Here is a 27,079-nt window from a genome sequence, read left to right on the forward strand (position 1 = left end):
TCACATATATATGTCCCCAGTACATCAGGAAAATATTTATGAGACACACATACACACATATACAGGCTAGGGAAAGAATGCAATTAGCATGTTTAAAATTACAGGTAGAAGCAACAGATAACTGGAGTCTGTATTTCTTACAGACCTTGGAAGGCAAGTTTACTCCATCAGAAGTTAATTCTGGTGGGTTGACACCTACAATATTAATTTCTACTTCTGTAATAAATGATAAAGGCTCTCAGTAGATTAAGAACATAATATGTTGATAAATTCTAATTATAATTTATGGTGTCTTTCTTCAGGATGCTCAGTTATATTGATGAATTCTAAATATAATTCATGTTTTGTTTTTTTTTTTTAATGTAGGATGCTGAAGTAATAGTGGACTGGAGACCATTGGATGATGCATTAGATTCTTCTAGTATTCTGTATGCTGGAAAGGTATTTAAAACGTATGACTGAGAGATTGCTGTATGTTTTCTTTGTGTGTATATAAGAATGTAGGCATGCATGTCTTGTTTGCCACCCTGCTTTAATGCCCTCCTCCATCTCCCTCTTCCTTCTGTGGTGGTCCTTTTCCTTCTCTGCAGTAGTCCCTGTGTGTCAGTCACATGTATTTTCCCCCCTCTTCTCCATCCCTTAACATCCCCTGCCCCCATCTCGTCTCTGGTCACACACATAATTGACTATGTAGACCAGACTGGTCTTGAACTTGCACAGCCCTTCTGCTTCTGCCTCTCAAGTGCTGGCATCACAGGCTTCTTGCCACCACACCCTACATAAAAATAATCTTTATCTTTATTTGTGTATAATCTGTTTGCTCTGAATGGCTCCTCTTGTTAGCTCTGTTTCACTCGGATGCCATCTTTTTTTAGACACTTATCTTGGTATTTGGAGGGTTTTGTACTGTTAAGCACATATTTAATAGCAGGTGTTTTCTTTCATTATGGCTAGGCCTGCTACTAGTGGGATTCTTCTCTGTGTATGACTAATCAGTTCTCAGGTGGGAATCCCTGCTATCAAGTTCTCATTATTTTTTCAGAATGGAAGTTATAGATCCCTGCCCAGAAAGGTCAGGCTGGGACATTAGTGTTTGGACAACTGAACTGAAGAAGAGATCTGAGAGTGTTGGCATCTTCATATCTACATGGACTTTCAGCTAAGCCCTTGATTTCATCACAGTTCATAGACGTTCTGTTTTACATCTTCTAATGAATAGAGCTCTGTCTGTAGGAATGGCAAGATAGCTCGGTAGGTAAGGGCACTTGCTGACAAGCCTGATGACTTGAGTTTGATCTCCTGAGCCCTACATGTAGAAAAGAGAACTGGCTTCCAAAAGTTGTTGTCTAGCCTCCTTATGTGCACAGGGTGTGTGCATAACAGTCACGGCACACACACACACACACACACAAAGTCTGAAAAATAAAAACGAAACAACTAGAACCTTTAGTCTTCTGGAATTTTGTTAATTTTCCTACTTATAAAAACTTAAAAATTTGTTTTTTATGTGCATGTGTGTGTGTGTGTGTATAAGAATGTGCCTGCTTATCTACATGTGTACTACATGTGTGCAATGGCTGTAGGCCACAGAGGGTGTCAGATTTCCTTGGAGCTATGCTTACAGGTGGTTGGTAACTGCCCAAGGTGAGTGCTGAACCTGGGTCTTCTGTAAGAGTAGTACAAGCCATCTCTCCACCAGTTTTTCTATTTTTAGCTTAGACTTTATCCTAATTTCTCTAATTTTTTAAAACATGATCTGCTGTTTCTGAGGCTGTTTGTAGGGAAGGTGGACACTGAGAGACGTGGGGGTGATACGACTCTGAGGGTTCTTAGCCTTCCTTGTCACAAGGCTGTGGTTGTAGAGATGGCAGTGAGGGAAATGGGATTGTTGGTGTTATTGTTGTTGGATGAACAAAACGTGCTTTCTGAACCGGGCTTGGTAGTGTGCCTATAATAGGGAGCATGAGGTGGAAGAATCGTTTGAGTTCAAGGACAGTCTGAACAACATAGGAAAAGAAAACTAAAATAAAAGTCAACCAAGCAAAGCTCCAAGGTGGCTCTCTAAAAATGGCCTTTGAGGTAGAACCTGAGAGAAGAAAATGATTCTGCTTTCCAGTTGCATTTTCAGATGGTCTTCTTTTCAGTTGTCTGCTGTTAATGTCTCAATTTTTTTTGTGATTTGTGGTTTCATCCTACTCCTAGTATCTTCCTTCTCCCCTGTAACAAAAGTTACACTGGAGATGAGATGCACGAGTCTTCAGCACAGAGTTGTTTCACTGCTTCAGAACTGTTTCTTTCCTCGTGCCTGGTTACTGTATCTTCTAGACTTTAATCTCTGTTTCTTATGTTAGAACACTTATCTGTGTTAATTTGTATGCTTCATTTGTTCTTTTATACAGTTTTGTGACTTTCTGGTTGCATTTATTTTTGTGTGTTGAATAAATACCCATGGGGACAAACATAAACCTGCTCTTAGGTAATGCACTTTGTGGGAACATCATAGGATATATCGACACAAACCTAGATGATGCACATCATTCCCCTGATATGACAACACTGTATGTATGGTATTGAGGCTGGTGTGACACAGTGTCTGCTGTATAGTATAATAAAGTATAAAAACTCAGTTTAAGTAGACTATGTATCCTCTAATGTGTAAACAATGTACATAGGTCGTTGTTTTCATTATCACAGATATACTGCCCGTAGCTTGTTGTGCTATGCTTTCTGTGACTGCTACGTGTGCTAAGTGTATTTACACTGGCGTTATCACATGTGCTAAGTGTATTTACACTGGCGTTATCACATGCATCAGAGCAGTGCCTTGTGCCACAGCACTGAGTGCTGCTAAGCTGTTGCTTAACAGTCATTTTCAGTTCCCTTCTGATCTTATGGAGTCATTGTCATATATATGGTGGTTGTTTACTTAAGTCATTATGTGATGCCTGACTATAAGTTATGAGTAAATTTGAGTATGTATCAACCTTTAAGATCTAGCCTAGTATTTGTCTACCCTTTAATTACTTACTCTCCCTTTGATGTATACTTTAATTTTTAAAAATTCAACTAAATTGCCCTCCTGCAGTCAGAACTAGGAAGTACTATTGCCAACAATGTAAGACTATTTTCTCAAACTTTTAAAATATTTGATACTCTTAAAAATAAGGCAAAAATAAAATCGTATTTTATTTTAACTTTTCCTTACTTCTACTGAAATTGGAAATTGTTTTATCTTAGTGAATTTTTTGCTCTTTTATTTCTGTGGGTGTTTTGCTGACATGTATGTTTGTGTACCACATGTATACCTGATGCCCAGGCAGTTTAGGAGAGGATTGGTTCTCTCGGGAACTGGAGGTAACAGATGGGTGAACTGACATGAAGATGCTGGGAATTGAACCCTGGCCCTGTGAAGAACAAGTGCTCTTAACCAATGGGGCTTCTCTCTAGTCTTTGACTTCCTTGCCCATGCCATGCGTTTCTTAGTTTTTTACATTTCGTTTATTTTGTGTGTGTGTGTGTGTGTCTACGTGCATGTGCATGTGGAGGTCAGAGGACAACCTGCGGGAGGGAGGTTCTGTTCTTTTACCATACGCATTCCAGGAATTGAACTCAAATTGCCAGCCTTGGCAGCAAAAGCCTTTACAACTCTTGCATCTCACCAGCTCCCCTTTGTTTGCTTTTCTCTTTGTTTACATGGAGTTGGTAGAAGTTGTTTTGTAGTCTGGAAATTGGATGCATTTGCTTTCTTTTCTCTTTTTGTAAGATGGCTGCCATATTTTTAGATATCACAACTCCATGCAAAATGGGACAGTGAGGAATTGAGGTGAAATTTATCATGAAAACCAAATCTTGTGGAAATCCTGAGTTGGCTTCTGTACATAACTGATTGGCAACCCTAACTGCAGAGGGTGATACAGATGAGCAAGGGGGAAACTGGTACTCACACTGTTTGCCACAGATTTCTGACATCATTCACGGGGGCTCAGACGTTATGCACTGGCATGTACTAGCTTCAGACTTAAATATTTATGTTATTGTTTCAGGACTCCAGTTCAGTTGTAGAGTGGACCCAGGCCCCCAAAGAAAGAACTCATCGAGGATCAGAACTCCAGAGCAGTTATGAAGCAGAGTGGGACATGGTTAATACAGTGTCATTTAAAAAGAAACCACATACCAATGGAGGTATGCATGAAATCTTTGCAGTCTTAAATTGAACAAAGTGCAAAGAAATGCTTCAGTGTTCCTCAGTAAGGAAGAATGATTTTACACTTCACTATGCATGAATAACTAATTTTGTCCTGTTTTTATTTTTTGTTATTTTATTGCTGTGACTTCAAAAGAGGATTTAAAGATACTTATCTTGTTTTTTAGTTACTAATAGCAAAATAAACACTTAAAAAACTAACTCTGTTAAACTCTGTGTGGTAAGTGCATACCTGAGCTCAGCACTGGGAGGGTGAAACAGGAGGATCCTGAGTTCAAGGGCAGCCTGTCTCCATCAGTAGTTCCAGGCTAGCCTGGACAGTGTAGCAAGACCCTGTCTCAAAAACAAGAACTCCACACATGCTTTTCTTGATCTAGTATTTTAAAAATCATGTTATTTTATCTTGAAACACCAGGGGGAGATGGAATGTCCTGCTAAACTTTACGATGCTAACTTCAGTGCTTATTCTGATTCTCATAGCTGACTTCAGTCTCTTGCATATGTTTAGTTACTATTCCCCTTTGTGTTGTAAGAGGTTATTTGTCATTTCCCTGCTGCCCAGACTCCCAAAATAACCACACAGAAACTGCTTGGCCTATTATCTCTAGCTTCTTATTGGCTAAGTCTTACATATTAATTTAACCCATCTCCAATAATTTGTGTATCGCCACGTGGCTGTGGCTTACTTGCAGTTTCAACATGTCTGTCTCTGGCGGCATTTCTGTGGTTTCTCTGACTCTGCCTCCTTTCTCCCAGCATTCAGTTTAGTTTTCCCCGCCTAGCTCTACTCTACTCTATCATGGGCTCAAGACAGTTTCTTTATTAACCAATGGTATTCACAGCATACAAAGAGGAATCCCATATCACCTTTGTATATTTAAATCTGTATCTACTATATGGTAATTATAGAAAGAGCCAAGATAACAGTTTGATATTGTACATGCTAGTCCACATCAGAAAAATAGCATATATTCCATAAATTCATGTATTTATACTGAATATGATCTAACTAGCTCATATGTGATATGGCCAATTTATTTGTGATTGCTTGTTAAAAGTTGAGTATATAGTTAAAATGTTAGGTATTTTTGATTTTGTAGTATTAATTTCTTTGTGGTTTGAAATGAAAAGAATATTTTCTTTTTTAATGATTTTGGCCTCAATTTAAAAATCCATCTTTATTCACTCAAGAGGATAGCAATATTTTTGGAGCATGTTTTGTTTACATTTATACACCATTATTTTTAATTGAAGTTGATTTTAATGTGTAACCTGTGGAATCATTCTCATATACAAAAGTTACACTTCGTACTTAATTCTAGGAAATAGTTGCAGTGGAGCAGTAAATAGTATCTCATAGCTTTGCTACTAGATTCATACCCAGGCATAGACTTTTTTTAGGGGTGGGGGAGGCAAGGAAAGACATTTAGACATTCAGCTTTAATGCAAGGAGAGGTTCTTACTAGGATCAGAGTAAAGTGTCAAAGAGAGGTGAAAGTCAGAGTTTTGAATTTGGCAAGATGATGACTGACGTCTTTATATTGTTGTGATTGGTGCATGAGAACTAACTCTGCTGCTGCTGTTGCTTTAATACTGTAAACTTCTTGAAATAAATGACGGGAGGCCACGAGAATGAGCAAAAACTCAAAATTTTCAGAATTTTGTAAGTATTACGTAGATGAGAAACTCAATCTGGTAATATCTATAAATATCAGTCATAACTGTTGAAATCTCTTGGGAGATTAGATATGAAACAAAACAGAGATCCAGACTCTGGGGCAGCTGGAGCTTGGGCATCAGTATTTCCCAGAAGATCCTCAGGAGGTTTAATGTGTGGTCTGAGTTGAGAATTTAGTTGTTGTGATTTGTTCACAGTGCTTAGGAGGTGAGGCAGCTTTGTTTTGCAATTGTGAAATGTTAGGGAAATAACTTTTATTAATGCATTTAATTATGCAAACCAAGTTTTCTTGTGACACTTTCATCCATTATGTGGTTTTACCTCCTTTCTCCTGGTCTTTTTCCTTTTTTCTAGTAGTCCTAAGGAAATGCCTTCTTTTCCTTTCTTATTTTTCAGCTTAGTCTAAGGCTCGTGTGTCCTTGGCTGGCCTGACACTCTCAGAGATCTGCCTGCCTCTGCCTCTCCAGTACTGAGATCAAAGGCTGTGCTACTATGCCTGTCTGAGGAAATAATTTCTAAGAAATTGAATTTCTTGAAACATTTTAATATTTTATGTGTTTTTGAAAATTTTATTTTACTCGTTTCAAACTTAGCTTTTACATTTTTTACTTTGTAGCCCCCTCCCCATGACTTATAAAGGGAAATTAGGATACACCTTTAAAATGGTTATCAAGCTCATTTATGACAGCTTCCAGTGGAGACGATGGAATTGAATGTCTCTAATTACATAGGAAGGTGACATATATGCTGGTCAGCACCAATTAATCTCTTTTGAACAAATTTTTTAAGCATCATTCTGTGTATGGTGAGATGGAATTCTTAAAAGTCTTGAATAATAAGAGTAAAATTTATCTTATGAAATAACATTCTTAGAAGTATACTGTTTTTCTTTTAGATTTCAGAGATGTTTCTGAGTTCAATTATGAAAACAAAGTAATATTTTATACTGGAAATTATAAGTAGTAGGAAATACTTCATGTAAGAAAATGATTTTTAAAATAGTTTTGACTTTTAAAGCAATTTTTAAGTAGCTTGTTAACAGTTGTGATAATATTCATGGGCCTAAGGCTTTATTTTCTGCAAATGTTCCATGCATCCAGAAGATACTACACTTTATATGACGGTGGGGCTGCATATGTGGTTTAGAGTGCTTACCTAGCATGCACAGCACAGTGTCCTGAGTTTAGTCCTCAGCACCAAATTAGCTGGGCATGTAGCACATGTTTCTAATTTTAGCTTCCCAGAAATAGAGGCAGGTGGATCAGATGTTCAAGGCATCCTCATTAAACACAGGTGGGAACTGTAGTGGTATAGTGTATCCCTGGGCTAAACAAAGAGCTGCTAGGTAACTGTGAAGAGCATTGTTGATACTTTAAACAAAGATGAACGAAAATATTTTGCCCCACTTTCTTGTTTTTAAGATGCTGCAAGCCATAGAAATGGGAAAAGCAAGTGGTCGTTCCTGTTCAGTTTGACAGACCTGAAATCAATCAAGCGAAGCAAAGAGGGTATGGGCTGGTCGTATTTGGTATTCTGTCTAAAGGATGACGTCGTCCTCCCTGCTCTGCACTTTCATCAAGGAGATAGCAAACTACTGATTGAGTCTCTTGAAAAATATGTGGTATTGTGTGAGTAAGTACCAAATTGCTTTCTACTTACTGAAATAGGATCGTGGTATTAATCCAGGTCAAGTTATATGTACTTGTCACTGAGCATCGGTGACTTGTGTGTACAAGGGCATTAGCATCTTAACCCTTTTTGCTGGCTATTTGGATTAGCGATTGAATAATGTTTGAGTATTTTAAACCTTAAACTTTCTATCAACTTATTAGCTTTTTACATTTTTATGTTACATTTATTTATTTTTGTACATTTGTGCATGCGTGTGGATGCATGCCATGGCATACTTATGAATATCATTGGCTCTCTCCTTCTACTGTGTGCGTCCCTGGGATTGGACTCAGGTCATCTGGGTTGGCAGCAGGGGCCTTTACACTGATCCATTCTTGCTGTCCCAATGTGTTAGTTTTTTTTTTTAAAGGGAAATTAGTCCAATATTCTTATATGATTTAATGATGATGGCTCAGTAATTGTGAAATATAGTTTCTTAAATTACCTATTATGTATCTGGATTTAAATATATAAGTTGGAAAACAGGGCCCTCTTGCTTTGCAAAAGTCCAGTCTCATTTATTCGCCTCTGGGCACACAGTTCCTCTCTTCTTATTTCCAACAGATACTTTTTATATGTCATTAGAAAAGACTGCACTGATCACTTGGTGATCAGCTGTGAATAAGACAGCTTGCTCCTGACCTCTGCGGTGTGATTCATGAAGAATGGTGAGAAGTAAAGGACAAAACTAAAGAACTAAGCTAAGGGGCGCATGAGGCTGAGATGCAGTGGGAGCTCCCAGTTGATGGGGGAGCTTTATCTAATGTGTACTGAGGTGAACAAGGAAAGATTCTCTGGAAACAGCAACTCCGAAGTTAAGGCTTGAACCAGTAGCATGGAAGGAAGGAGAGAGTTGGCAAGAGAGGATATTTTGGCTGGAGAGAAGAGTAGAAATGTGCTACAGTCTCGGGTTGTTATAGGCCTGTGATGTTTGGAACAGGGAGAGGACCAAAGCTAGTTATTACATGGCCATATAGAATGAATGCTTCAAGGCTCTTATAGCCATGTTAGCAAGTTACTCAGTCACCCACATGAGTCAAGGTGGCCTGCACTAGGAGAGTGGTGGGTAAGATCGAGCTATTGGGTGTTGTAATTGGTTGGGTGTGTGGAGGTGAGAAGGGAGAGGTGTTAAGAGAACTGCAGGAGATGGCTGTTACCTTCATTAACCAACTCCTCACTTAGTAGCAGAGTTTGTACTTTGCGAAGTTTAGATACTGTGAAAAGCCCAGAATAACTACAAAATTGGAAGATTTTTTGCCCATGTGCCTTTTGGCATGAAGGTGAACCTGATCAGCTGTCTGGCTGGCACTAGGCACGCTGTTTTGTGTTAGTAAGAAAAAAAAGGCAGGCCCGTTTGGTGGGTTGTGGATAGACTGGGGAGCGCTAGTTAAATTTCAGAAGAGATAATAGCATTATTAGAGAAAAAGTTCCTGACTGTTGAGTCCCAGACATTAAGATGCAGGCATTTTAGCACCATAGTTAGTTGAATATTAGCCAGTATTGCAACATCATTCACAGAAGAGGCTGTTCTGTGTATGATTTTGATGAAAGCATTGTATTTAATATGAGGGAAGTGTAATAATCCCCTTTCTGTACTGATCATGGTGTATTTTGGAGATGTAGGCTTAGTTTGCTTTTGCTTTTCGAGACAGGGTCTTGCTCTGTAGTTTGGGTAGATCTTGAACTTGGAATCCTTCTTCCTCAGCTTCCAGAATGCTGGAATTATAGCACTACTGTCTGGCTCAGATGTAGGCTTAGTCTAGAGCACTTTATTTTAAATGTACTAGACTCTCTTGAACTGAAAAGAGGTGTGCAGAGAGGGGTCAAAGTGGTCTTAGGAAAAATAGTTGAAAGACGTAGGAATTTGAAGAAGGATCCTTAGTACAACACTCTTCCTGTGGTGGGCAACCCTCTGCCTTGTCATAGACGTGTGTGTGTGTGTGTGTGTGTGTGTGTGTGTGTGTGTGTGTGTGTGTGTGTGAGAGTGTGTGAGTGTGTGAGTGTGTGTGTGTGTGTGTGTGTGTGAGAAGAAAGGATCCTTAGTGCAACACTTGTTCCTGTGCTGGATGAGACTTGGCCTTGTCATAGTCCTGTGTGTGTTGGGCGTATGGGTGTGGTGTGCATATTTTGTTTTGTTTTAGGGTTTTAATGTAACCCAGGCTGATCTTGAACTTGATATATACCAGATGCTAGTCTTAACCTTTTCATCTTCCTTCCCTTACCTCCTAAGTGCTTGGATTACATGCGTTTTTCTATCTTAAGTTTCATCACATGACACACCTTTATTTGAGTCACATGGCTTTTGTGTTCCTGGAACCACTAAACTCTTCTTTGTCTGCAGCTCATTTTTATATACTATTGCTTCTGTTTGGATCTGTCTCTTTGTAGTTTCTGAGGTCTCAATTTGATACTTCTCCAGAGGAATTTTCGTGGATACCTCCTCTCCATCTAATGTTTATTTCTGTCTCTACTCCTCCCTATTTATTTACTTGATTGCTTTTTTTCATGTCACTTAAGAGTATAATTGTAGGTGGAGGCTGCTCCTTCGTTTCCCAGCTGCCCAGGCCCGAAATAATCACACAGAAACTTCTATTAATTAAAACACTGCTTGGCCTATTAGCTCAGGCTTCTTATTAACTAACTTTTACATCTTAAATTAACCCATTTCTATTATTTTATATTTTACCATGAGGTTTGTTTGTGGTTTACCGGTAAGGTTCCGGGGTGTCTTTCTCTTTCTGTGGCTCCATGGCGTCTCCCTGGCTCCGCCTACTCTCTCTCTACTTCTCTGTTCAGATTTTCTGCCTGGCTTTACTCTGTTAAACCATTGACCAAAAGCAACTTCTTTATTAACCATTGACAATAAAACATATTCACAGCACACAGGGGAATCCCACATCATATAATTTTGTCTATTGTGCTGGCTAGTTTTATGTCACCTTGACACAGCTAGGGGCCTTCAATTGAGGAAATACCCCACCAGATTGGCCTGTGGTACATTTTCTCGATCGATGATTGATGTGAGAGGGTCCAGCTCAGTGTGGGCAGTGTCACCCCTGGGCTGGTGATCTTGGGTGTTACAAGAAACCAGGCTGAGCATGCCAGGGGAAGCAAGCCCATAAGCAGCACCCTCTATGGCCTGCTGCTCTTTCCTCCCCAAGTTGCTTGTATCCATGGCATTATAGGACACAAAAGAGAAACCCTAAGACATCTATTTATTTACTACTTTTATGTTCTAGTTTTCTAACGTCAACTTCATAAGGATAGAGATGGTATTTGGTTTTTGTTTTTCTTAGTTCCTACCCACAATGGCTAGTACATTATAGATACTCAATTAAAGTTGAATGAATAAATGATACGATGATTGTCAGTCTGATATATACTTTTGAAAAAGTAGCTATGAGAAGTAAATTTTAAATTAGTTTTATATGGTTTCAAAGAAACTGGGAGACTGGTACAGTCTCAGGAGATATATATTTTTTTTTAATTTTTTTTTCTTTTTTTGTGGTTTTCTTGAAACAGGGTTTCTGTCTCAAGACCTTGACTGGCCTGGAATTCACTAATGTAGAACAGGCTGGTTTCAAACTCAGCACTCATCCCAAGTGCTGGGATGAAAGGCGTGCACCTCCACCACCCAGCTTTTTCTTTTTTTTTTTTTTTAATACTGGGTGAGTTTAAAGATAGTAATAACTTAGGTAATTGAATGTGTATTGGTGACCCTTGTATGTAGGCAGGATGTAAAACCTGTTTTCTTAATTTACAAACATAATAAGTAGACCTAGGGGCAGAGGTGATGTTAAAATGCTGTTGTTAGTGAACGTGAGAGCATGGCCTTATAGTTTGTGTCAGCATAGTTTGAGCTCACTTTTTACATCCTGTTTAAGGCCAGAGCACTTGCCGTGTAACTGAAAACCACATTCTCCTCCTGTAAGAAGATCCATGGAAAGGAGAAGCCTGGAAAGGGCGCTACCAACCATGCTCTCTACTCCCTTATCTCAGCACACAGGAGATGGAAGGAGAGTTTCTTTAGAACTCACTGCTGTTTGAAAACGGGAAGCTGTGGAATGGTGTCCTAGATGCAGCACTGCTGCTTGCAGGAAAGGTAGTGGTGCAGAAGTATGGCTCCTGTCTTGTTCACTTCTGCATTGCTGTGACAAGACCCTAGACAAAAGCAACTTGAGGAGGAAGAAGGGTCACTGTGGCTTGTAGTTGGGTAGTGGGTGTAGTCAGTCATGTGGAGGAGTCATGGAAGCCGCTGGTACCATTGCATCTGAAGTCAGAAAGATGGGAGTGGGTCCTTCTTATTGAGCCCAGCATCCCAGCCTGTGCAGTGGTTCCGCCCACAGTAAGATGACTCTTCCCACCTCAGTTCAACTAACCCATCTACTCCCTCTGCTATGCCCAGAGGCTTGTCTCCTGGATGATTCTGAGATACAAACAAGACTTACCATCTCATCTTCCTACAGAATTAATATTAAACCCTTTCAGGATTGTTTTCCTCCCCACTGAGCTGGTCTTCATACAGATGAGCAGAGAATGCCAGTGAGCCTTATAAAAACCAAGGATGCTAGGCCAGTGGTGTATAATTTGCCATTTCAGTTTTGATTACCAGCTTCTTGGTACTTATTTCTTAAATGGTTTTCTTATTCTAGATAACCAGTGATAATATTAATTGATGCAATTTTTTATGATCATCAATGTGCTATATATTCACTCGGAGATAAGAATGTGGGAGTTAAACTGCAGTTAAGAAATCACCACATTGCAACATGTAACCACAAGACTTTCCCTAGAGACTAAAGCGTTTGTTAACATGAGAGTGAAGCATTCTAACTCGACTGAGTTGTTTTCTATTCTAGGCTGTGGGTTTTCTTCCATTAATACATGAGTATCCAAGCAGTAAAAAAAAATTTTTCTAAAAAAGCCAACTTGGTTGTATCATCATATTACACTAACCTTTTGCAGGATTAGTTTCTGTATATAAAGTTTTGGTGTTGTGAATATTCTATAACATGGATTTAAAAACATGTATAAATATTTTGCCTGCATGTATGTATTGTGTACATTTTGTTCCCTTTTTATGAACGGGCAGTGCTTTTATTTTCATTATTAATTTAGATTTTAAGTAGCTTGATGTTATTTATTGTTAGAAACAAAATCACCCCAGCACCAGAAAACCCAATTCCTACATTACCTGCTTTTCAGTGCACATTTAAAATTGGCCTATTGTAAACATGACCTGTGAGAAGAGAATCCAAAGCTCTACATTTTAAAACCCATCCTAATTTTAGAAAAACATTGAAAATGTAAGAGTTTGATTGTCCCATGTCAAATGATTGGACCACAGTGATTTAAAAAAAAAGCCAAGAAGTTTTTTTTAGCTTCTATTGTCTTCACAGACCTAGTGTTGTTTGTGACCATGTAAGGAAAAGATCCTGTTTGGGATTTCATATCCCCTCTACCATTGCTGCTTTATTCTGTTGTGTTAGAATTGAGAAGAGATAACTGTTATTAAAGATCTTATCTTAAAACATTTATAATGAACTAGAGGTGTATTGTAATAGAAAAACACATTTAGTTTTTATTTTAACCATACAACATTTATAGATTTATTACAACTGACTTACTAAGTCTTAAAAAGTAGAAAAAAGAGTAGTTTGTCTGATTCTGTGGAGTTAGATGTCTGTGTGGAAAGCACACTGTTTATTCTGCTGTTACTGAGAAGTGTGGAAAGATACCTGTCCTGGAGCTTCAGTAAGAAAACTAAAAACATATGGTCCCCGAAAATGAATATATATATGTAATCATTTTAAATACTTTTGTATGTATGCTTTTATTGTTATGGTTAGCATCATCACCAAGGAACCTTCATATCTTATATTTTGAAACATTTTGTATTGTAATACTAATAAGCTGTGGAAAAAATTTGGAAACTCTCCAAATACATATTTCCTATTTTGTACATATATACTTGAATCCTACATTTGTTTGGTTTCATCTGTTTTTCTTATGACAATGACATTTATATTGTAGACGTCTCCATTGTAAATTCTATCCAAGAATTCAGTTACATTGCAACATAAACACCTTTTGACATTCCCTAGTAAAAAATAGAAAAATATGTATTTGTTACATTGCATTTTAAACTTTAACATCTCCTGTTTCATGAGGTTTCCAAGCTTTGTTATAATACTCTGTATTTGCTAATGGATTAAACTTTTAGAGCCAGACTTTTTTTTTTTTTTTTTTTTTGGTTAGGTTAAGTTTGCAGTAGTAATTATTCAGAAGATATTTGAAGTATTGTGATAGTATTTTCTAAAAATCCCCCTTTTTAATTACAGGTCATCACAAGATAATAGAATACTTCTTGTCAATTGTCAGAATAAGAGTCTTTCACAGTCTTTTGAAAATCTTCTTGATGAACCAGCATATGGCTTAATACAAGTATGATTTTCTAGTCCTTAAATATATCTTTTATTTATATATCATTTGGATTCTGTCATTTGTGTTCCTCATCCCCTGGCATTCTCAGAGCTCACAGTGAGCAGGCGAGTGTGTGTGTGTGTGTGTGTGTGTGTGTGTGTGTGTGTGTGATCTTTATGACACTACTGTGTAATCTTAGAGTTATGATATATGTGTGTGTGTGTGTGTGTGTGTATAGTACTCAGAAGCCCCAGATACTCCCTTGATCCTTAATTACTCTTAAACCAGGTTTTTTGTTTATCATAATAGGGCAGCAGATTTTAATTATGCTTTTCATTTATATGAAGGACCACAGAGTGAGCCATTTCAGATTAATGATTAGTAATCTTAATTTTTATTTCCCACCTCTGCAGATTGTTTTGGGTATCACCGTGTATCTTATTGCTCTAAATGTGTTAGGCATGCTCTTGCTTTTGGCCACAATTGTGCACTGAACATGTGCAGAATCTTGATTGTTTTCATCCTTTATTCACTTAGCACGTGTTGAGTGCTTGCTGTGTTTCTGGCACTTTTTTTTGACCTTGGGACTGTGAAGATGAATAACATAAAATGGATATTTTAGAAAGGAGCAGGACAAGAGGATTTCTCCTTAAAATAAGAAGTTCTTCTGAGAGTTACCGATAATAAGTAACTTTTTAGTAAATGTAAATTACCAGGCACTTTTGGCTTTAGAAAATAATCCTAGGGTTAGACACAGAAAAGATTGCAATTTCCCAGACAACTCTGCCCTAGAAGAAATAACTCATGACATGAGTTTTGCAGCTAATATAATTAGATTAAAATATCAACTCTTACCCAAATAAATTGAACTTTTAAGTTTTGTCATATATTTTGTGTTAGTGTGGTAGTGCACACTTCAAGAAAAACAATGTGTATATTTTTTTTGTGAAGGCAGGCCTGCTAGACAGAAGAAAGCTGTTGTGGGCCATTCACCAGTGGAAAGTAAGCGCTGTGTACATTTCTGTATGCGGATTGAATGAAGCCTGCAAAACATTTGTTCTGCAATTCAATCAGTAGCACATTAATTTGCCATTTATTATGCAATTTTAACCAAATGGATTAGGTTTAAATTTTTCTAGAGAAAAACTAAGATAATCATAGAATACTCTGTTAGCTCTGATTTCCCTCCTTTTAGAGTTTTGCCTTTTTTTCTACTTTTGGAGTAGATTTGATCATTATTTTAATTAATAATGATAATATTTTTCTTTTTACTACATAGAAAATTAAAAAGGATCCTTATACAGCAACTATGGTAGGATTTTCCAAAGTTACAAACTACATTTTTGATAGTTTGAGAGGAAGTGATCCCTCTACACATCAACGACCACCTTCAGAAATGGCGGACTTCCTTAGTGATGCCATTCCAGGTCTAAAGATAAATCAGCAAGAAGAACTGGGATTTGAAGTCATCACAAGAGTAAGTGGAGATTTGAAGTAATCTAGCTCTTAGCATTGTAATAGGAGAATACATTCTGAATACTGCAGGAAAAGGAGCTCATTCTTCATATCTGCTTCCCTGTAACCCATTCATAATACTTTTTTGCTGACTAATAAGTATATCTAATGGTGCTAGCTTGTTTCTCCATTAATGTTGCATTTCCTGTGGTTGGTTTTTGGTAATAATGAGAAAGTTGTTGTGTGGAGTGCAGAGAAGTAAAAGGAGTGCTGAGTTTGCCTGTTAAGTTTTGTTTGTAATTTGTCCAGTTCTGTGTAGGTACCAGAAGCATCTCAATATGACACAGAACTTTCTGTCCTTACAAGTCTTTACTGAGATTGATGGGTTTGGGCCCTGCATTAAGGCAAACCTTTATATAATGTTCAGCAAAGCTTTTGAGTTTGCTGCAGTTCTAGGCTTGCTCATAATTATAAAATTGTAAAATTTCCAAGTTGTGGAACTTAATTAAAGGCTTTATCTTTAAATAGTATTTTTAAATTACCAGCATCTATTAATGAATAAAAACAGTAGAAAGTGCGAAGTGGAACTAATGAATCATGAATCAATTTTGAGAATTGCAAACTTCAGTTTGGAAGAAAAGCTATTTTAGAGTGTGATTAGTGGAATAATTATATAGTCTATCTCTCAATAATAATACCGTTTGATTTGAGGGTTTCATAGAATTGATGTTGAATGCTTTTACTCATGTAATTGAAAATCTAATGGCAGGACCTTTTTAATAACAAATGCTTTTAGCCTGTGGAATCTCTGAATTTCTATTGCATTTGTTTATGTTTCTTAGGAGGGGAAATGTGTGTAATACTGGCTAATAAAGCTCATTAAGTTAACACTTAATATAACTTAATATAACTTAAATAAACAAGGATACTAGGAGCATTAGAGCTCATGCCTGAGAAACAGTGTCTTAGGAGTTTTTGTATGCGCCTCGATTTCACCTTACAGGTGTGTGAGAAGTGCTGTATTTTTCTCTTCCTGTTTTAGATTGATTTGGGAGAGCGACCTGTTGTGCACAGAAGGGAGCCCGTGTCATTGGAAGAATGGACCAAGAGCGTTGACTCTGAAGGAAGACTCTTAAACGTGGAGAGCATGAAGCAGAAGATATTCAGAGGGGTACTTCAGCTCTGATACTGACTGTAGCAGCTTTTCTTGGTCTGAGTTTTGATTTCTTTTGCAGGAAGAATTGACACTTATTTCTTTAATGAAAGCTATATTAGAGTTTCTGTATTGAGTGGAAGAGAGGGGGTGCTTACAGTGCCCCTGTGTATTGAGATTGGCATGTCCATATGTCTAGGAGAAGATACTTTTTCTTACTTTGTTCTCTGGGTTACGTGAAGAGGCTTATAACAGTGGCTGGCCTTCTTACCAGGAAGGTTGAGCTTGCTCCTGAGCCCCACAGTCCTCTGTCCAGTCTGCTGTCTACTTGTATTTGGCAGTTTGGCTTTCATCTTCAGGATCTGGACATAAGAAACAAGATAGTATTCATCGAATTGAATTATTTTGGGGTATAAAATTTAAGTATTAAGTTTTCCATTTATTTATATTCAAGCTTTATGAACTTAGGGTATTCTTTTTTCTTTCTAAATTAATATAATTAATATAAATACTTTCTTCAGGGTCTTAGTCATTCATTAAGAAAACAAGCGTGGAAATTTCTTCTGGGTTATTTTCCTTGGGATAGTACCAAAGAGGAAAGAGCTCAATTACAAAAACAAAAAACGTAAGTAAATGCTGCTTTTATGTGTTTATCAGAGAAATTAAAGTAACCCACCTATTCAAATTAAGTTTGTGTGAGGATTTGGAATAGATCAGAAATGGTAGAACAAATGGTAGATTTCATCGTTTCAATTTAAAAATTAGAAGCAATGTAATTATTTCATACCAGAAATACTTGTTTGGGAGGTTCTTATTATAGCCATGCTTGTGAATATGTGAAAACGTGGTAGAATGTTCTAGCTTCCTGTGCTGAGTTTATATCAGCCTTCGGATAATACTTACAACTATGTAGATGTTCACGTATGAGTAAATATATATGTTGCAAGGAGGGGGCCACTTGTTCATCCTGGCTAGCTTAGCTCTGAAATAACCACACAGAAACTGTATTAATTAAATCACTGCTTGGCCCATTAGTTTTAGCTTTTTATTGGCTAACTCTTATATCTTAATTTAACCCATTTCTATTAATCCAGCTTTATAAAAATATATATAATATATAAATATATATGAGTGAATATATGTATTATAATAATACATATTATTATAATATATAATAATATAATATATATTATATTAATATTATATAATAATATATAATATAATAATATAATATATACATATATAATAATAATATATTAATAATAATATATAATACATATATTCACTCATATACTGGTCACAGATGAAAGAGTCTTATTTCTTCTTCTTCTTTTTTTAAAGGATTATTTATTTATTATGTATGCAGTATTTTGCCTGCATGTATGCCCGCAGGCCAGAAGAGGGCATCAGATCTCATTATAGATGGTTGTGAGCCACCTTGTAGTTGCTGGGAATTAATTGAACTCAGGACCTCTGGAAGAGCAGTCAGTGCTCTTAACCTCTGAACCATCTCTCCATCCCTGAATCTTTTATTTCTTATAGAGAAAGACATTTCTTCCTTCTTGTAGAGAAAGATAGTTGACTTCCCAGGTGTTTTTATGTCCAGTTTTCAGTACAGGCCTTGGATTTGAAACCATTCTCAACCATTCCATGCATATCCAAAGTCTTTGTCGATCTTAGCCTTTCTTATATCTATTAACAAATTTCCAGTAAAAAATTGTAGGAAAACAAAATTTTAAAGTTGGGTTTAAAAAGTTACTTGAATTCTTATAATTATTAGAAAGCATTAGTGGAATAAAATATTTAATAAGTGTAATAAGTTTAGAAATCATTTCAAGAATTGTTTCTTTTTAAGTGTACCTGAAATTCTAGCAATTGATTCCATCCATTTCCTGTTTTCACATATGTCTAAACATTCCACTGTCATGTTTGTAAACTTAGGTACCACTAACGTCATAATGCTCTGTGTATAGAGAACCCCAGGAAACTGTCACAAACACAAGTCTCAGTGCGTTCTTGGTGTGTATTGTCTCTATAGAGATGAGTACTTCAGGATGAAGCTGCAGTGGAAGTCTATCAGTGAGGAGCAAGAGAAGAGAAACTCAAGGTTGAGAGATTATAGAAGTCTGATTGGTATGTTTCCATAGTAAACACAAGAGATCTTGATAAGATTAAAGAAGCAAAATACATGCTATGATACTGGGGCTCAAAAATAATCTGAATAGTTCAATTTGTCTAGAGCTTTCCAATGGCTGTGTGTGTATGTGTCTATATATGTACAAACACACACACTTACACTCACAATGTGGGTAAGATAGGTGGGTGACTGGGGTTACTAGCCAGCTAGTCTCACAGATTCAGTGAGAAATACTCCTTCCGAAAGAGTGGGGTGGAGCAACGGTAAAAGACACTTAAGACTGACTTTTGGGATCGTGCATACTCATACCCCCGTGTACATTGCAAAATGTATTTATGCACACCTCGCACAGGAGACTGTAGGTCTTGTGGATCATATGAAGAAGATGGATTTAAGTATGATTGGAGCATTGTAAAAGTATGTTATTTATATTTTGTTTTTTCTGTTATGTGAAAATGGGTCCTATCTAGTTGTAAGTAGGAATAAGAAAGCTGGCTTAATAATACTGGTTAGGAGGTAGAAGTCTAAGCAAAAGATAGTCGTGGTACAGGGTTAGAGGACCTATGTTGTTGATAAAACTTACAAGAATTTTAGTGTATTGAATATTGAGTGGAATAGACTTATTTTCTTGATTTGAGGAGCCAGGTGCTCAGTATTGCGCAGTTACTCAGGTGGGATTTTGAGCAGAAGAGTAACATGATCTGAGCTCTTAGCAGCACACCAGCTGGTGCTTGCAGACTAGCTCTAGAGGAGCAGAAGTCGTGGGAGGAAGACCATTTGAGGTCATCCCTAAAGTCCTGATGAGAGGCCATGGCTGCTGAGTGTCAGACTAACAGCAGACAGACAGGCTTGTGTGGAGACTTGAAGCTGCAGTGTGCGCTCTGCAACTCCCTGGTGGACCTGCAACTCCCTGGTGAAGGGGGATTGGAGCAGAGGCGACAGCACCATCTAGACTTGTTTATTTGTTCAGGGCCTCTGAATGTTTTTGGAGAAGAGCCAGGTTAACACCATGGCTAGAATGGAGGTAGTTGAGTGGGGAGTGCAGTGAGTTTGGTGGGAGATGAGAATTTTGGGTTCTGTATGTATTTTAAAGATTTAATTAGTGTACCAATGTCAGTCACAGGAAGGAAGGAAGAGTGTCACAATTTTAGGGTGAGCAATTGGAGAAATGAAGCTGCTGTGCTTTGTTGACTAAGATGGGACAAGCCAGAAGAGACAGGTTTATAAAGGGCTATTTGGAATTCAGTTTTGAATTATAATTTTGGGTTTTCACCAATTAATATGTCAGGATGAGGGGCCTCAAGTTCTGGGGTTAGTTAATAGCTGGAGAGAAGCTTAGGGTCACTAATATACTAGTTAAGAGACTGTGAACAGTGGTTTAGGAAACTAGGTCGAGATTTGACAGATAAGCAGTGTGATTGGAAGAGGCCCCAGAAATGAAGGTACTTAAGCACTTTCATTTACAACTGAGGGCATCATGAAGAAACCAGGAAAAGAAACAGGTGAGAGAGGAGAAAGGACAACATGAGTTTGTTTCCTAAACAAACATAGTTTCCTAAAAGCCTAATGAACATGGCCAGGAGAGAGGCTCTGCTGTCAAGACAAGGAGGTCATGATGTGGGCGGTGCTGAGATCACCGGAGTTTAACTTTAAGGAATACTTTGTGGTTGTTGGGTGTGACAAGATGATTAGTTTGAGTTCAAGAGGGAGGAAAAGGAAAGAACTTGGACATGACACTTGTAGCTTTTGCAAGCTTTTCTTAAACAGATGGAGTGTGCTGATATGGAGTTCTGTGTAGTTCAGTAATGAAAAGTTGACCAAACTGAGGAGCAGATCAGGAGTTAATAGAGAATTCCCTTAGTCCTGTGTTGGCTGCTGGTGACGGAGCTCATGCATAGGAGGAAGACGGCCTTAGTCATTGTCAGAGAAGCTCATTCATCGTGATAGGAGAGAGGGGAGATGAGCCTGAATTCTCATGCAGGCTGGTTATCTTTTTTTTTTAATTTTAATTTGTGTGTCTGTGTGTGTGCGCGTGTGTGTGTGCGTGCGTGCGTGTGTGTGTGTGTGTGTGCGCGCGCGCGCGCGCGCGCATGCTGGTGCACATGTATTGTCAGAGGACAGCTTCATGGGAGTCAGTTTTCTGGGAATTTTTCTCTCATTAATTAAAGCTTGTCACGAATTAAGAAATTCTATGTTTGTTGAATAAAAACTTTATATAAGAATTTGTTTTTTGAAATATGTGATTTTTCTTATTTAGAAAAAGATGTCAACAGAACGGATCGAACAAACAAGTTTTATGAAGGTCAAGATAACCCAGGACTGATTTTGCTTCATGACATTTTGATGACCTACTGTATGTATGATTTTGATTTAGGTGAGTTCTACAAAGTTTTAATTTAAATAAAGACTTCTGTGTATTTAGTTTAGAATTTAAATTTATTAGCTGGTTTGAAAATGATAATTGCTTTAGAAGCCTTGGAAGGCTATAAAGTTATGACTCCATAGGAGAACCCTAGGTTGCCACAGCAAGCCACAAAGACACTGTGGAATTATTTTAATTTTTTGAGAGAATTGTAGTGATACCTCCAGGACGTTATTGTATTAGCTGAAATAGCTTTAGGGATTTAGCAGTAGCTTGCTCGCTCCATTTCTTTTTTTGAAACTACGTATTTGTAAGGCTGGTTGTTTGACCTTGCTATGTAAAAACAAACGAGGAATAAGGGTGAAATGGTGATCCATCTATTGATTTCAAGCTCTGAGAAGCTGTGAGGACTGTATAGTGCTGGACAGGTGCTCATTAGTTCAGTGGACAGAAACACAGACTGAACATCTTTTTGTAGCTTGAATTATAATTGTTCTTTATAATAAATACCTGAAGGCAGGTATAGGGATTCATGCTGAAAGATCAGAGAAACAGAGCAGCCAACCATTACCTCTGTCAATGCTCAGACCAAAGGGGGCAATCCTGTCTCTGAATCCTCAGACTGCCTCTGAGCTGCTGCCTTCTCTCTCCTTATATTCCTTTCTCCACCCAGCCGTATCACTCCTCTCTCCACCTCCCCAGTGCTGGGATTAAAAGTGTAGAATCCCAAGAGCTGGGATCACCATTGTGTGAGCTCCATTTCTCTTTTAGACAGTTCAAGGATGGCCTTGAACTCACAGAGTGCTGGGATTAAAGGTGTGTGCCACCACTGCCTGGCCTCTATGGCTAACTAGTGGCTTAGCTTGGCCCTCTGATCTTCAGGCAAGCTTTATTTGTTAGATTACAAACAAAATGTCACATCTTTTACCTGAATGGTTTGAACCAGATGTTTCAGATTTTATAGCTTTTTGGATTTTGAGAGCTTATTTGGAGGTTCTATCTGGGGAGGGAAGCCCCTCAGATTCCCTGGACTGGATACCATTTTCCTCTGTTTGGAAGAGGTTATCCTTTGAGTGTAAAACTTCAGGAATGACTCTTGTGGAGTGGTAATGAGGAAGCAGACACTCTTGCAACCAGCCAGAGCAGCTGAATCAACTCTGGAGACCAATGAATGGAGTTACAAATGTAGTAGCCAGGTCTCCCTCACATCAGACTTTGGAATTGGAGTGTGCACATAGACTTCACTTTGGGCATTCCTAATCTGGAAATCTGAAATGCATCAAAATCTGAAGCTCTCATCCCTTGAACTATTTTGGATAAGTGTGTAGTAAATGGAGCTGTTAGTTATTTCTTGAAGGAAGATTAGAAAGACATTAAAAATGCAATGGGAAAGTCTGAGAACCATTGTTTACCCTTCTTCTTTTGGCAGAAAAATCCTGATTGGAGCTCTCAGGTTGTGGGGTGGAGTAGATTGTTTTGTGAGTCCTACCAAAATGAGTTATTAGGACTGGCATGGGAAATGGGAAATCATGTAGGGAAGGGACACGAGAGGAGAGAAAACAAAACAGTACTGTTTTGGTTGATCTTACTTTGTAGCCCTGCCTGGCTTAGAACTTGATATGTAGATTAGGCTAGTGTTAGCCTTGAACTCACAGCATCCACCTGCTCTTGCCTCCTGAGTACTGGGCTCAAGGGAACCAGTATTTTTAGTAGCAAGAGACCTTGAACTGTTTCTTTCCCTAAGCATCAGCGCATTATAAGTAATAAATAATGCACATTTCTGAACTACCATTCCAGTGGCTTTTAGCTAGAGACTGTCAGAAATAGTGTTTTCTAGATTATTTCAGTTGAACTTTGGGCATCTTTTAGAGTAGCTGATTGGATATTCATCACATTTAAACTCAAGTGAACCTTAAATTATAAATAACATTTTCTTCATTGTTTATGTTTTTATTCTCTTGGTTATGGTTCTCAAGGCCTCTTTAATGACAATATATTGAAAATTATAGAGCTCATATTAAAGTAAAAAAAAATGTAGCCAGTCCTGTCTGCCATACATGTGAGCTTCATATCAAATTATTAAAAGCATCTGAAATGACTTTCAGGTTATACAGTGCTGTCATACTTGATTTTATTTTAATTTTAAGTTATAATAGCTATTTGAAGAAGTGAGGCTATTAGTTTCACTTTATTAATAAAGTGTTTTGGTTCAGAAAGTGACACAAGGTTCATTAAAAGACAATTGATCCAGGGTTGGAGACTCTAATCTTTGTTACTGGCTAGCATTCTTATCTCTATGGTTCTCAACCTATGGGTCATGACTCCATTGGGGTTGCATATCAGATATTCTACATATCGGATGTTTAAGTTATAATTATGCCAGTAGCAAATTAAGTTATGAAGAAACAGTGAAGATAATTTTATGTCTTGGGTCACCATGACATGAGGGTCACAGCAGGACGAAGGCTGCGAACCACTGCTCTGCACCTTCAGCACTCCAGCCCCTTGCCGTTTTCACACTTTACTATTGTAGAGAATAGGAACATTGTTTTCACAATGGGTGGCACCCATGTATTCTCTCCGGTGATAATTTTGAGGAAGAATTCACATATGACTGCATTCTGCAAGAAATACAGTTTGAGAATTGTATCCATTTGCTATCTCTGTCTACACTAATCAGACCTAATCAGACGCTTCATGTGTCTGAAACATAGTTAAGGTTCCCACGAATAACTGGACTGAATAAGCAGAGATAGCTGTCTTTGCAGATAGTGGACCAACAAATCTCTTGTCCTTCACTTATACTGTAACCAAGGTAGTGAATCTAGTCTTCTGATGGCTCCCTCATATTGACTTGTTTTCTTAACTCACAGATGAATAATGAGTAAAATACATCTTCCTGAACTCGGTGTTATTGAGAAAAACATACAGAAAGTTAAGAGTAAATTTTACTTAGAGAACACAGGCACTACTCTTCAGGAAGTGCTTGTGGGCCTTTGTTTTGTGACAGTTTGTTACTGTGGATGTCACAAAGATGACTCTGAATATTCAATAGCAAGTTAAATTCTGTTCAAAATACTGTGTGCAAGAAGGAGCTACAGTATCTAGTGTTTTTAAGAATAATTTTTTGGGGTAGTGGTGCTGCATACCTTTATTTAATCCCAGCACTCAGGAGCCAGAGGCAGGCTGATCTCTGTGAGTTCGAGGTTAACCTGGTCTACAAAGTGAGTTCCAGGACATCCAGAGGTGTTACACACAGAAACCCTGTCTTGAAAAACAAAACAAAAGACAAAACAAACAAAAATTTAACTCCCGAGATTTTTAACATTTTATACTCTAGTAGATAAGCTTAGAAACGTGAGCAGCTGACCAGCGAGGAGACTGGAGTTTTCTTTTCAGGGCAAGAAAATGTATAGCACAGTTATAGGGAATGTTTTTTCTCCATGTTTCCAGCTATAATTTTAGGGAAATACATTAGAAATTGAGATGCTGCTGGTTAAAATGTAGTCAACAGTAGTACAGAATCCAAGTGCAGGTGAATACAGTGTAAGCTCCCTTACCCTTCCTCAATAAATAATAATTTACACATTCATTGTGCCCCACAGCCCATACCTTGAAGATCATCTAAAAGAATGAAATAGTTTAAAGACTGCTTGAAGATAAAGACTAATTTGACAGCTTGCCTCAGCTAAGACTTACAGAAGAAATAGAGTAGTGCTCTCATAGGAGAGCTGAAGACTTAAAGGATTACATTAGCTTTTTAGAAAACTTTATTCTTCGTACCTTAATAACAAAGCACTTCCCACCAGAGGAAAGATATGTTGTAAATCTTTAGAATAGCACACTTTGAATTTCTCTATCATAGACTGTGCACTGCCGAGCACAGTCGAATCATACTCCTTTGCACTTTGTTCAGGTCAGATTAGATTTCCTTCAGGCTTTAATTGGCTTAGTTTTATATTGTCCTTTATTTCATTGTCAGTGCCAGATTGGAAAAATCCTCATGATAGCAGTTTAATCTTCTTATCTTTTCTTAAACTCTGTATTATTTTCCAAACATCTCCATAAACCTGTAGACATATTTACATTTAAATATGATATTCTTTTCTCTAAATTTCTTGCTTGAAACTATTAAAAATTGGTTGTCTTCTATAGGAACTAGGTGTTCTCTTATGTTAAGATGAGTAGTGTCTTATTTTCTCACAGGTAGACATAACAACAATAAGATTTTATGGAAAGGCATTGTAGCAGATGATAGAGCACAGGCTTGTGATGATGTAATAAGATTGTGTGGAAGGGCATTGCAGTGGGCGATAGAGCACAGACTGATGGTAATGTAGTAAATGTGGAAAGGAATTATACTGGGTGATAGAGAATAGACTCAAAGGCAAGTAAAACTTCACTTTTACTATAAGGAAATATGAGGTGATATGAGTGCCTTTTTGTATTATGCATTTGATCAGAATTTTCTGAAGAGAATTTGGCTTACCTTTATTCCTGGTTAAAAAAAAAAGATAAAACAGGAATGAGTGATGGACACTTGTTTGTAACTTGTAGCAGTGCTGTTCTGTTCTCCTTTTAAAGACATACTTAGGGAAAATACTTTCCCTAAGAAAGATTTTACTGAGTAAAAGTGCAAGTTCTGGATTTGCAAATGAAAGGCACAGGAAGCTTCTGTGTTGAGCCTGAATGGCGTGGGCTGTAAAGTTGTAGCTGCTCTTGGGGTGGAGGCAGGAAGCACAATTGCAAGTTCAAAGCCTGCCAGCACCACAAAGCAAGTTCTAAGTCAGCCTGGATTACTAAGCGAGACTTTGTCTCAAAATAGAAATGGAAAAAAAAGATGAAGATGTAATGCAGTGGCCGAGTGCTTCTTGTCATGTGTTCACCCTCACCACCATCACCAGAACAGCATAAAGCAAGGAAAAATGTTGCTACTTTTAACAGTTGTACAAAAAGTACCACGAAGTACAAGTGAACAGGACCTTTCACACAACAGTTCTTTTGTTGATTGAGAGAGGGGTTTAGCAGCTAAAAACCACTGCTGGCTCTTCCAGGGGATCCAGACTTCATTCCCAGCACCCACAGATGATGTGGATTCTGTTTCCAGCACCTGCTCGCAACCTTCTATAACTCCAGTTCTAGGGGATCAAATTTCTGCATCTGAATACCAGGCCCACTAGTGGCATACAGACATACATGCAGGCAAAATACCCAAAACATAACTTAGTAAGCAAAAGAGTCAGGTGTCTGAAAACCACTTGTAAAACAAGAAAGCTGAGGGTTTTATAGAGTAGAAATAAATTTGACATCCAGGTGAAAAGCAAAATGAACAGTTTAAGTGAAAGATATGATCTCTCTCTCTCTCTCTCTCTTTCTTTTTTGAGGGGAGGTTTCAAGACAGTTTCTCTGTAGCTTTGGAACCTGTCCTGGAACTCCCTCTGTAAACCAGGCTGTCCTCGAACTCACAGAGATTCTCCTGCCTATGCTTCCCAAGTGCTGGGATTAAAGGCATGTACCACCACTGTTCAGTGGGTGTGATTTCTTGCAACTTTTTCACATAGTCAAAGACATTCCTGAGAAATTACTATAGAATCAAGGAAAAGGTAGTTAAAGTTACAGCTTTAGATGCAAGGATACTAATAGGATGCAACACAGGTGCTAGCCGTGGTCAGCGAAAGATTACCAAGGGAAGAGAAAAGTCCAGTGTTGATTAAAGGTGGGGGCAGTTAAGTGGTTCTGTTTGTGAGTTAGCCAGTGCGGTGCATGCAGAGCTGGTGGACCTTTTCCAGTTCTTCTTTTGCTTTGCTGATTTGATATATTGACCCTGGACACTCTAGACTTAGAACTTTCCCTCCTGATACTTCAGTTGTTCTTTTCTTTCAGGTTTTTCATTGCCTGCCTGCCTGTTTCTTCTGTATCTGTTCAAGCATGCACATTTCACTTTCCTCTGGTTCTTTCTTCCTCTCTTCTGTCTTAGGATGCTTTCGCACATCTTT

The 27,079-nt window shown here is 37.9% G+C and overlaps 1 protein-coding gene across 2 annotated transcripts in view; it reads left to right on the forward strand.

Moving 5' to 3' along the window:
• Positions 1-27,079, forward strand: part of Tbc1d15 (TBC1 domain family member 15) — a 58,783-nt gene that overhangs the window by 18,880 nt on the left and 12,824 nt on the right. Inside the window, exons 3-12 of one of the 2 annotated variants that reach the window (XM_085683213.2) lie at positions 367-441; positions 4,044-4,182; positions 7,304-7,514; positions 13,895-13,997; positions 14,928-14,978; positions 15,256-15,453; positions 16,474-16,602; positions 17,106-17,209; positions 18,623-18,717; positions 20,979-21,095. In XM_085683213.2, coding sequence (XP_085539339.1) covers positions 367-441; positions 4,044-4,182; positions 7,304-7,514; positions 13,895-13,997; positions 14,928-14,978; positions 15,256-15,453; positions 16,474-16,602; positions 17,106-17,209; positions 18,623-18,717; positions 20,979-21,095 — 1,222 coding nt within the window. The remainder of the gene's footprint in view (positions 1-366; positions 442-4,043; positions 4,183-7,303; positions 7,515-13,894; positions 13,998-14,927; positions 14,979-15,255; positions 15,454-16,473; positions 16,603-17,105; positions 17,210-18,622; positions 18,718-20,978; positions 21,096-27,079) is intronic. The other variant, XM_048418895.3, reaches the window with a different exon arrangement.

The sequence above is a fragment of the Myodes glareolus genome, chromosome 26 (genome assembly GCF_982192425.1).
Source record: "Myodes glareolus chromosome 26, mMyoGla1.1, whole genome shotgun sequence".
NCBI classification, from domain to species: Eukaryota; Metazoa; Chordata; class Mammalia; order Rodentia; family Cricetidae; genus Myodes; species Myodes glareolus.